This window comes from Orycteropus afer, unplaced genomic scaffold, assembly GCF_000298275.1.
Source record: "Orycteropus afer afer isolate SDZICR_OR568_19922 unplaced genomic scaffold, OryAfe1.0 scaffold00061, whole genome shotgun sequence".
NCBI classification, from domain to species: Eukaryota; Metazoa; Chordata; class Mammalia; order Tubulidentata; family Orycteropodidae; genus Orycteropus; species Orycteropus afer.
The window spans coordinates 4,051,314-4,063,486 of record NW_006921648.1 but is presented as its reverse complement, the minus strand read 5'-3'; the positions used below and the strand labels follow the sequence as shown (position 1 = coordinate 4,063,486).

General features: G+C 47.8%; 2 protein-coding genes across 2 annotated transcripts in view; both read left to right on the top strand.

The window, feature by feature from the left end:
* Positions 1-5,267, top strand: part of LOC103196071 (ectonucleotide pyrophosphatase/phosphodiesterase family member 7-like) — a 50,732-nt gene extending 45,465 nt beyond the window's left edge. Inside the window, exon 5 of the mRNA XM_007939721.1 lies at positions 5,152-5,267. Coding sequence (XP_007937912.1) covers positions 5,152-5,267 — 116 coding nt within the window. The remainder of the gene's footprint in view (positions 1-5,151) is intronic.
* A 128-nt stretch (positions 5,268-5,395) lies between these two features.
* The window catches only part of EEF2KMT (eukaryotic elongation factor 2 lysine methyltransferase), a 13,527-nt gene continuing 6,749 nt past the window's right edge, over positions 5,396-12,173 (top strand). The window contains exons 1-2 of the mRNA XM_042780778.1: positions 5,396-5,491; positions 11,182-11,244. Of these exons, the coding sequence (XP_042636712.1) occupies positions 5,396-5,491; positions 11,182-11,244 (159 nt within the window). The remainder of the gene's footprint in view (positions 5,492-11,181; positions 11,245-12,173) is intronic.

The window sequence follows — 12,173 nt, the reverse complement described above, 5'->3', positions numbered from 1 at the left end:
TGAGCCCCCTGATTGAAGCAATGCTGTGTGGAATACCATGATGGTGGATAAGGCATTCTGTAAGTCCACAGATGGTAGTTTTAGCAGAAGCATTGCATGCAGGGAATGCGAATCCATATCCAGAATAAGTATCTATTCCAGTAAGAACAAAACGCTGTCCTTTCCATGATGCAAGTGGTCCAATGTAACCAACTTGCCACTAGGTTGTTGGCTGATCATCCCAAGGAAAGGTTCCATATCATGGACTCAGTGTTGGTCGCTGCTGCTGGCAGATTGGGCACTCAGCAGTGGCAGTAGCCAAATCAGCCTTGGTAAGTGGGAGTCCCTGTTGCTAAGCCCATGCATAACCTCTATCCCTGCCACCATGGCCACTTTGTACATGAACCCACAGGGCAATGACAGAAGTAGCTGGGCGAAAAACATGACTGGTTTCCACTGAATGTGTGTCATCCTATCCACCTGATTGTTAAAGTCCTCCTCTGCCAAAGTCACCTTTTGGTGGGCATTCACATGAGACACAAATATCTTTAGTCCTTTGGCCCATTCAGAGAGATCTATCCACATATCTCTTCCCCATTCATTCTTGTCACCAATTTTCCAATCATGTTCCTTCCAGGAAGTCCCAGACCATACAGCCAAGCCACTGGCCACAGCCCATGAATTCGTATACAATCACACATCTGGCCATTTCTTGTTTCATGCAAAGTGAACAGCCAGATGCATGGCTCAAAGTTCTCCCCACATTGGGAGGATTTCCCTTCACCACTGTTCTTCAGGGAAGTCCCAGAAAGAGGCTGCAGTGCCACTGCTGTCCATTTTCAAGTGGTGCCTGCATATCACACAGAATCATCTGTAAACTGGGCATGAGTTTTCTCATGTCAACTGATCATAAAGAACTCCCCATGAGGCCATAGGTGCAGACTGGGAGAGGAAAGGTAATGTGACTGCAGTGGAGACCATAGGCAACTTACTTGTGCCTTCAGGTCCTGTTTGAGCCCGATTTCTGACATACCGCTTCCATTTAATGATGGAGCGCTGCTGTGCACGTCCAACTTTATGACTCTGTGAGTCAGAAAACACCCAGTTCATGATGAGCAGCTCAGGCCTCATGGTGACTCGGTGGCCCATGGTTAGGCATTCAGTCTCTACTAAAGCCCAGTAACAAGCCAAAGCTGTTTCTCAAAAGGAGAGAGTTATCTGCAGAGGATGGGAGGGTTTTGCTCCAAAATCCCTAGGGTCCGTATTGCGATACACCAGGGACCTGCCAAAGACTCCAAACAGCATCTCTATCTGCCACAGACACATCAAGCACCATTGGATCAGCCAGATCATATGGCCCAAGTGGCAGAGCAGCCTGCATGGCAGCCTAAGCTGTTGCAGAGCCTTCTGTTGTTCTAGGCCCCACTCAAAACTAGCAGCTTGTCAAGTGACTTGATAAATAAGCCAAAGCAACACACCCAAATGAGGGATATGTTGCCTCCAAAATCCAAAGAGGCCCACCAGATGTTGTGCCTCTTTTTTAGTTGTGGGGGAAACCAGATACAATAACTTATCCTTCACTTTAGTGGGAATATCTCGACATGCCCCACACCATTGGACCCCTAGAAATTTCACTGAGGTGGAAGGTGCTTGTATTTTTGTTGGGTTAATTTCCCACCCTCTACCATGCAGATGTCTCACCAATAAGTCTAGAGTCATTGATACTTCCTCCTTACTAGGTCCAATCAGCATAATGTCATCAATATAATGGACCAGTGTGATGTCTTGTGGAAGGGAAAGGCAATCAAGATCCCTATGGACTAAATTATGACATAGTGCTGGGGAATTTATATACCTCTGAGGAAGCACTGTGCAAGTATATTGTTGGCCTTGCCAGCTGAAAGCAAACTGCTTCTGATGGTCTTTTGAAGTTGGTATTGAGAAAAAGGCACTGGCCAGCTCCATAGCTGCATACCAAGTACCAGGATATGTACTAATTTGCTCAAGCAATGAAACCACATCAGGAACAGCAGCTGCAATTGGCGTCACCACCTGATTAAGTTTATAATAATCCACCACCATTCACCAAGATGCATCTGTTTTTTGCACAGGCCAAATAGGCAAGTTAAATGGGGATGTGGTGCGGTGGGAATCACCACCCCTGCATCCTTCAAGTCCTTGATGGTGGCAATAATCTCTGCAATTCCCCCAGGGATATGGTATTGCTTTTGGTTTACTAATTGTCTAGGTAGGGCAGTTCTAATGGCTTCCACTTGGTTTTTCATACCATAATAGTCGTTACTACACATGTCAAGGACCCAATGTGGGAATTCTGCCAATTTCTCAGTACATCTATTCCAATCATGCATTCTGGAACTGTGGAAATCACTACATGATGGGTTCAGGGACCCACTGGACCCACTGTGAGATGCACCTGAGCTAAGACTCCATCAATAACTTGACCTCCATATATATGCCCCCACTCTGACTGGTGGGCCACCGTGACACTTTGGGTCTCCTCGAATTAGTGTCAGTTCAAACTAGTATCCAGTAATCCCTGAAAAGTCTGATTATTTCCTTTTCCCCAATGAACAGTCACTCTTATAAAAGGCCTCAGTTCCCTTTGGAAAAGGCTGGGAGAAAGACTGACAGTATAAATTTTTGGCAATGTAGTAGGGTCCTTCTTCAAGCAGATCTGGCCTCCCCTTCATTCAAGGGGTTGTGGGTCTGTAAACTAACTCAAGTCTGGGAATTGACTGAGGGGTTGTGACTGTATTCTGGTGATTCAATCTAGACTGCTGTTCATGTGACCTAGAATTCTTTTGTCTATACAGATCAAGTAAATATTTAGTAGGCTTACTATGTATTTCACTCCTAGGAACACCATGCCTAAGCAGCCAATGCCATAATTCCACACAAGTCAGAGTATTCTGATTACTGTTCCGAGTCTGCTGTCCATACGGTAACCACACCCACCTTGTCTTTGTTGATTAACTGCTGCCACTTGGCCCCTACTACCACGGGGTCCAATCAGCCCCGCTGTAATTAAGTGTCTTAGTTCAATTAGGAGAGTTCCCACTGCCAAACCTAGCTTACATAAAATAGCAATCACAGAAGCTTTCAAGGATGGTGGGGCTCCCTTGACAAATTTGTTTCTCACTGTACTGGTGAAAGGCATGTCTTCTGGACTTTCCATTGCTGGCTCTAGGGGTCTCATCTGATAAATCCATTCCAACATGCCAATTTTCCTAAGCCTCTGGATACCTCCTTCTACATTATACCAAGGCAGGTCTGGTACTTCAACTTGACTTAAAGTAGGCCACCGCATAATTCATGCTTCAGTAAGCCAATCAAATAAACAATTAGATTCTTTCCTAACCTCTCGAGCTGAAACACTGAATGAAGAATCTGTACTTAGTGGGCCTAAATCAATAAACTCAGACCAATCCAATGTTACATTCCTTGCACCATTATCCCACACCCTCAACAGCCATTCCCACACATATCGTCCAGGTTTCTGTCTGTACATGTTAGCAAAATCAGGTAGGTCTTTTCATGTGTAGCATACCACTTTCTCAGTCACACTTTGTACTTCATCTTTTGGGGCTCACTTGGACATAACTTTAGTTATAGGTCTAGCAGCAACAATGGGTGGTTGGGAAGTTCCTGAGAACATTCAGTAATGTCTTCCATGGCATCTACCTCAGGCAATGACCCAGCAGGAACAGCTGGGTTAATCCCATCAAATGGAGGTAGAAGGGATAATGGTTTTATAGCAATCCTTTCAGATGGGAGGGAGAATTCAACAGAATTTATAGGCTCCATATCCTCATCCTCCTGACTTTCTGCCCACTGTCCCCATCCCAGGTTTCAGGATCCCATTTTTTCCAATCAATGCCCTCACTTTAACTTCAGACACCATTCTGGGTTGGGAATTCAACTGGCGTTGTAATTCACCCACCCTTACAAGAAGACTCTGGGTTTGGTTTTTGGCAATATTAGCTCTGTTACTGGAAGAAATAAGGCTTTCTTTCAGAGCACAACTGGTAACACTGAGGTCTTTCATGCAGCGCTTACACCGAGACTCAGCAGCTCTGAGCTCATCTCTTTCACCACACTGTCTAGTGTAAGACCAACCAACCAGCTTCCTTATACTCCTCATGCTGACAAAATTGCAGAAAAGTATCAGATATCCGATCACCCAGAGCCTCACTTCTCAAAAACCATTGATCTATTGGTGGTGCTATTCTACATATTAATGTTGCCACCTCATGCCACAGATTAGCAGGGCCCTCTTTACTAATGGAGGCAGAGTCACCAGTGACTTTACAAGTAACCAAATTGGAGAACCAAAACAGAATTGGTGACAACCAATTTAGGAAACCCATTTTTACAATTTTGTCTCTCTAGAACCACTCCCAGTACCAAATGTGTTAGGCTGTGTTCTCTAGAGAAGCAAAACCAGTAAAGCTTAGAGAAAGAGAGAGAAAGAAATTTATCTTAGGATAATGGCTCACACACTTATAGAAGCTGGCAAGTTCCAAGTTCCTGGATCAAACCTCAAACTGGAGGCATTTCCCAACTCACACAGCTGCTGGGACTGAGGAGCTCAAGGTTGCCAGGCAGTACACCGGCTGTAGACTCCAGCGAGTGACGAGGATTGTTCGCTCACGGACAGTTGTAGGCAGCACAACAGGATCCAGATCCACAGAAGGTGCTCTTTCCCCAGGATGTCCACATATACTTTGGAAGCAGGCCATACCGCTAGGGAAACTCCCTTTCAATGGATTGCCTGCTCAAAGCATGTATAACCACTCTCATCATGGAAATTACCACATCACAACTGCTTAACCCACTGAGAATCATGGTCAAGCCAAGGTGACACACAACCCCAGCTATCACGTCACTCTCATCAAGTCACTCTCATACGCCCAGTGCCTGACAGTGCTTAAGTAAGTGCTTGGTGAATGCAGGGGCCAACGCAAAGGCTTGGGAGTGGGGGCGAGCCGCCTGTCTTCATGCTTTTCCAAGGGCGACAATGGCCTGAGATCACATAGCACCCTCGGACTAGGGCTGAGCAGTGAGGATGGTCAGGATCCTTCTTACCACGTCTCAGAGCGGCAGAGTGGATAGGGGGCCACGGATGCGTTAGGTCGCCCCACCCTTGTGTAGACAGTGTGGCCCATGCCAAGACTCTCGGGATGTACTGGAGCCCACGTTGCCCCGCCTTGCGGCCCCAAGCCCCGCCTTCCGGTGCCCGCGCATACGTCGGCCCCGCCTCCCGGTGACGACGCAATGTCGGCCCCGCCTCCCGGGTCCCAAGTCCCGCCTCAGCCATGCCTGGGCCCGCCTTCCTTCGGCTACGGCCTCGCTTCCGCCCTGTTACCCGGGCAACGCCAGCTGGCTCCGCCCCGCCATGGCGTCTGAGGAGCGTGCGGAGGCCGATTTGCTCCTGCAGATCTTCGAGCGCCGCTTCCTGGCCGCGCGCGCGCTGCGCTCCTTCCCCTGGCAGGTGGGCAGTGTGGGGGGCGTGCGGCGAGCTCAGGAGTGGGACCCGGGCTCGGGGTGGCGTCTCCGTGGCCGGGTACTCCGACCTTCCTGCCACGTGAGCTGGGGCCGGCCTTGCCTCCTTCCCGGTTCAGGAACTCTCACGTCTCGCTTCTAGTCCCCGGGCTTAGCTGAGCGCACACGCGGCAGTGCAGGCCCCTGCAAGGTGCACGCCGTGAGCTGCTAGCGTTCGCAACCAGCCCTCAGCTCCCGCCTTCGTCCGGGGCCCCTGCCCGCGAGGGCCCCGACCCTCCGGGATCGGAGCCTTGCCGGGAGGGGCGCAGGCCTCCCGGAAGCAGACCTTCCCCCCTTTGCCACGCCAAGGGAGCTCCAGGGATGGACTGAATGCGGGGTCCCCCCCGTCCACAGCCTTTCTGCCGGTGACACCGCTTCTGGGCTGATTTTCAGGGGTTTTGGACAGTTCGCGGTCATTATTCTAAATTCATTACTCTGTGCATCATTGGGAAGCAGCTGCTTGGCCAGGCCCCAGACCTCAGCCTCCGTTCTCATCGGAATGATCAGGCATTGGGTTAAATCATCGCAGAGAAGGCTCTTAGCTCTGCCTGTGGTGGAAGGGCTGTAGTACCCCTTCCTGACTGAGGGATTCCACACACAGTGAGCCTGTAGGACCGAATAGACTACCCCCTAGCCCTCCAAGGCTGTAAATCTTAACGGAAGCCGACTGCCTTGTCTTCCTCATGCACAGCAGCTGGTGGGGTCCAACCAACGTCTTTTGGTTTGCAGCTGACCACTTAACAAACATGGTATCTTTCTCTAGGGACTGGTCCCTTCTGACATGACTAAGGTACTTGAGACAAAGTCTGGGCATTCTCACTTCTAAGGAGCATTCCAGCTGTACTTCTTCCAAGACAGATTTGTTCCTTCTGGCAGTCCATGATACTTTCAGTATTCCTTACCAACACTTCCATTCAAATGTATCAAGTTTTCTTCGGTCTGTCTTAATTCATTGCCCAGTTTCACATGCACATAAGGCTATTGAAAATAACGTGGCTGGAGTCAGGGGCACCGCAGTCTTCAAAGTGACATCTTTGCTCTTCAGCACTTTAAAGAAGGCTTTTGCAGCAGACTTGCCCAGTGCTATATGTTGTCTGATTTTTTGACTGCTGCTTCCATTGGTGTTGATTGTGGATCCAAGTAAAATTAAATCCATGACAATTTCAGTCTTTTCTCCATTTATCATGATATTGCTTTATTGGTCCAGTTGTAAAGATTTTTGTTTTATTTTGTTGAGGTGTGATCCATACTGCAGACTATAGTCTTTGATCTTCATCAGTAAATGCTTCAAGTCATCTTCACTTTCAGCAAGAAAGACTGTGTCATCTGCATATTGTAGGTTGTTAATGAGTCTTCCTCCAGTCCTGATGCCATGTTCTTCATATAGTCACTTCTCGGATTATTTGCTCAGCATGCACATTGAATATGTATGATGAAAGGATACAACCCTGATGCACACCCTTCCTGATTTTAAACCATGCAGTATCCCCTTGTTCTGTTCAAATGACTGCTCCTAGTCTACGTACAGGTTTCTCATGAGCACAATGAAGTGTTCTGGAATTCCCATTCTTCTCAATGTTATCCATAATTTGTTGTGGCCCACATAGTCGAATGGCTTTGCATAATCAATAAAACACAAGTTAACATCTTTCTGGTATTCTCTGCTTTCAGCCAAGATCAATCTGATACCAGCAATGATAACCCTTGTTCATGCTTTCATCTGGATCTGGCTTGAATTTCTGGCAGTTCCTTTTCAATGTACTGTTGCAACCATTTTTGAATTATCTTCAGAAAAATTTTACTTGCATGTCATATTAATGATATTGTTTAATAATGTCCACAGTCTGTTGGGTCCCTTTTTTTTTTTGAATGGGCACAAATGGGATCTCTTCCAGGCAGCTGGCCAGGTAGCGTCTTCCAAATTTCTTGGCATAAACGAGTGAGTGCTTCCAGTGCAGCATCCATTTGTTGAAATATCTCAATGGGTGTTCCATCAGTTCCTGGAGCCCTGTTTTTCTCCAATGCTTTCTGTGCACCTTGGACTTCTTCCTTCAATACCAGTGGTTCTCGATCATATGCTCTCTCTTGAAATGACTGAACACTGACCAGTTCTTTTTGATACAGTGACTCTGTGTATTCCTTCCATCTTTTGATGCTTCTTGTGTCGTTCAGTATTTTGCCCATAGAATCCTTCAGTATTGCAATTAGAGGCTTGAATTTTTTCTTCAGTTCTTTCAGCTTGAGAAATGCCAAGAGTGTTCTTCCCTTTTGGTTCTAAGTCCAGGTCTTTGCATATTTCATTATATAGTACTTATTTTGGTTACCTGGTGTTGCTCTAACAGAAGATACCACAAATGGGATGATTTTAACAAACAGGAGTTTATTCTTAACAATATTTGGAGGCTGGAAGTCTGAGTTCCAAGTGCCAGGCTCCAGGGGCTGTGTGAAAGCCTCTCAGCCTTGGGCTTCAGCTCTGCCTCTTGCTTCCAGCCCACTGAAGTAGAGGCATCTCCTCACTCGGGCAGCTACTGGCTGCTGAGACTGACAAGCCCAAGGTCAACAAATAAAATGGCACAGTCCCGATGTTACCAAACCATACAGCAGGCCATTGATTCAAGTCCATTGAAAGTCCTAAGATCAGCAGAGCGTGGCAGGCTGCTGAACAGCAACTCAGCTACGTGCAGGGTTCAAGATGCCCTAAGCTGGAGACCATTCCCAAAGCTGCTGCTTATATACGGGAAGCAGACCACATCCCTAAAGCCGCTACTCAGCTGCTGGTAGTAGATCGCACCATGGAGTTGACTGCCAGTCTCATCACGGGGAACAACTGCCACAGTACTGGACTTTGTCGTCTCATGCCACCTTCTGAAATCTGTTCAACTCTTACTTCATCATTTCAGTTCTTCCATTGCCTTAGCTCTCTTCATTCAAGTTTCAGAGTCTCTTCTGACATCCCTGTTGGTCTTTTCCTCCTTTCCTTTTTAATGACTTTTTGCTTTCTTCATGTATGATGTTCTTTGTGTCATCCCACAGTTCATCTGGTCTTCAGACATTGGTGGTCAGTATGTCAAATCTGTTCTTCAGATGGAGTATAATCAGGTCCTACTTTGACTCTGGCGACTTGTTTTAATTTTCTTCATCTTCAACTTGAACTTGCATTTGAGCAGTCGATGATCAGTTCCACAGTCAGCTCCTGACCTTGTTCTGACCTGATGATATTGAGCTTCTCCATCATCTCTGCCCACAGATGCAGTCAGTCTGATTCCTGTGCACTCCACCTGGTGGGGTCCACGGTGTAGCTGCCATTTATGTTGTTGAGAAAAGGCATTTGCAGTGAATGAGTCGTTGGTTTTGCAAAATTCAGTCATGTGGTCTCCAGCATCATTTCTTTCACCAAGGCCATACTTCCCAACTACCGATGCGCTTCTGTGTTTCCAGCTGTTACATTCCAGTCACTAGTAATTAGCAATACATCATTTGATCAATTTCAGACTCCAGAAGTTGGTAAACAACTTTAATTTCTTCCTCTTTGGATTTTCTGTCACTTTGTCATACTGTGGTGGCATGTGATGCTGGAAGCTGTGCTACTGGTATTTCAGATGACAATGGGGTCACTCGTGGTCAATAGGTTTCAGCAGAGCTTCCAGACTAAGACAGACTAGAAAGAAGACGAGGCCATCCACTTTTGAAAAAATTGGCTGCTGGAAACCTTATAAATAGAGTGAAACACTGTCTGGTATAAGGAGAGTGGGTGTGTTGTCAGTAAAACAGGGAGCTGTGAAATGAGCAGTTTGGGGGGAGGGAGGGAGGATTCATCAAAGTAGGGGGGTCAAGGAAGGGCTCCCACAGAAGCACCATTTGAGCAGCTGACCATGGGAAGGTCTTGGGGAGCAGTCCATGCAAAGGCCCTGTGGTGGGAACAAGCTAGCTGTGTTTGGGAACTGCACTGAGGCCAGTGTGCCTGGTGGGGAGTGATAGGGTGGGGCAGGAGTAGCAGGAGATGAGGTCAGAGAGGAGGCCTCTTAAAGTGTGGAGCCCTCGTGGCACAACGGTTAAGCAATCAGCTGCTCACCAAAAGGTTGGAGGTTCAGACCTACCCAGGATAAAGATCGTAGCCGAGAAAACCCCATGGGGCAGTTCCTGTCTGTCACATGGGGTCACTGTGAGTCGGAATGGACGGCACCCAACAGCGACAATGAGGAGCTTGGCAGAAATGAAATGCCTTACCCAGCATCACATGCCGAACGAGACGATCAGCCTGACTCAAGCTGCAGTGAGCTGCTGGGCTCCGGTCCCCTGTAAGAGGACAGCGGGCGTTTGCTTACTGGGCTTGGCATTTGCACATTCAGTATTTTTGTTTGGACTCTGAGATCAAGTGCACGGCAGCTTCCCAGCCAGCCAGTTCAGCTGTGTAGCTAGTGTGCAACTCGAGTGAGAGCTGAGCAGCAAGGGCGGATGGCATGCAGGACTCTAGCTTCTAGCAGACCTCCTTGTTATTGTGCTTTGGGTGAAAGTTCACAAATTCATTTTCCATACAGCAGTTCACAGACATTTTGTTTCCTGACATCGTCTACAGTTCCCCAGTGTAACGGCTCTCTTCGCGCTTCCTCCCCATAGTTACCCCTTTCCTGTGTCCTGCCTTGCCATGCACTCCTGCTCCCCCCGAGCTGTCTCCCTGTGCAAGCACTGCCCTTCTGTTCTCCCATGACTGATCTCTCCAAGGAGTGTATCTACCTGATGTAAATGTTCACTTTTGTCTGTTGTTTGGCTGGAAGCCACAGGCGTGGGTTCAGTTCCAGACCTGACGGGTAGCTAGGGGCCATAGTCTCAGTGGTTTCACCAGGCTCTATCAGCCAGCAAACCTGTTTTTTGTGTTTGTTTTGTTTTTTTTAATGATTTTGAGTTTTGTTCCACACTGTTCTCCCACTCTATCCAGGATCTCCTGCACCAATCCCTCTCTGAGTGGTTGACAGTAGTAGCTGGGCTCTCTCTAGTTCTTCTGGTCTCATGGTTATATAGGCTGAGGACTAAACGGTGTACCAGTCCCTTGGACTAATTGTTTCCATGCATCTTTGGTTGTCTTCATTCTTCTTTGCTCTTGACAAGGAAAGACCCATCATTGCATCTAGATGGCCGCTTACAAGCTTTTAAGACCCCAGTCACTACTCAGTAAAGTAGGTTGTGAAATAAGATTTTTATGTATTATGTTATGCCAGTTGAGCCTGGTGTCCCCAGTGCTATGGTCCTGAGTCAGCAGACCTGGTGGTTCTCTCCCCCAAGGTGTCTGGCTGTCTGTGAGGAATTACTCCAAGTCTGTCTTCTATTGCTTCTGTAATGACTGTGGTGATTTTGTATCACTAGTATCCATGCAAGATTATCCTCAGCTGAATGTATCATAGGTCTAGAGTATATTCCTGTTCACCGGCCCCCATCTGACTCAGTTGTCGCAGGCCTCCTTTGACACATCCAGGTGTGTCCATGACATCCCAAGGTGAGGCTCTCAGCCACTGGGTCTTCCAGTGCCGACTGGCTCCAAGTCCTGGGAAGGGACGCTTAAGCACCTTGCATGTGCTGTTCATGTTCAGTGTTCCTGTGAAACTCCCTGACATCCCTTTTTCTTTTAAACTCTCCTCCAATCAGAGCCTAGAAGAGAAGTTAAGGGATTCGTCAGATGCTCAGCTGCTACTGGATATTTTGCAGAAGGTAAGAGTCCCAGGGGGAGCTCTGGCAGCATAGCGCCTAAGGCACCTGACTGCTAACCAGAAGGCTGGCGGTTCAAACCCACCAGCCACTCCCTGGAAGGAAGGTTGGCAATCTACTACCATAGTGACACTGCCTCGGAAACCCAAGAAGGGGTTGCTATGAGTCGGGTCCGACTCAACAGCACATAACAACAAAGAGTCCCAGGGGGTCCCAGGTGGTGTCCGTGGTTAAAACACTCAGCTGCTAACCAAGAGGTTGGTGATTCAGTTCCACCCACAGGCACCTTGGAAGAAAGGCCTGGCAATCTTCCAAAACTCAGCATTGACAACCCTGTGGAACTGGGGTGGACTGTGGTCATTGTCATGAGACAAAGTATATGTGAACTGCTTATGGAAAGTGAATTTGCTCTGTCACCCAAGTCACCATAAAAAAAAAGAAAACCCTGTGGAGCCTTTGCCATGAGACCAGAACTGGGTGGTACCTGGCTTCCACTACGAACACTTTGATTAAAGACTCAGTAGACGAACCCTGATCAAAAGGGGAAAATGCAGACCAGAATTTCAAATTCTCATGGAGTCCAGACTTTCTGCAGCCACTGAGGCTGGATAACCTCCCAAAACTACTGCCCTGAGATAATCTTGAAACCGTAAACCAAAAGTACCCCCTAAAATCTTCTTAAACCCGAAGAGTAGATTTAGCTTAACTGGTGAAGTGTCTGCCTTGAGCGCTCAGCTCTTTTAAGAACTGTCTATAGGAGCTCTGGTAGCATAGTGGCTAAGACACTTGCCTGCTAACCAGACGGCTGGCGGTTCAAACCCACCAGCCACTCCTCTGAAGGAAGGTTGGGCAATCCTACTTCCGTAGTGATACTGCCTCGGAAACCCAAGGAGGGGTCGCTATGAGTCGGGGCCGACTCGACGGCACATAAC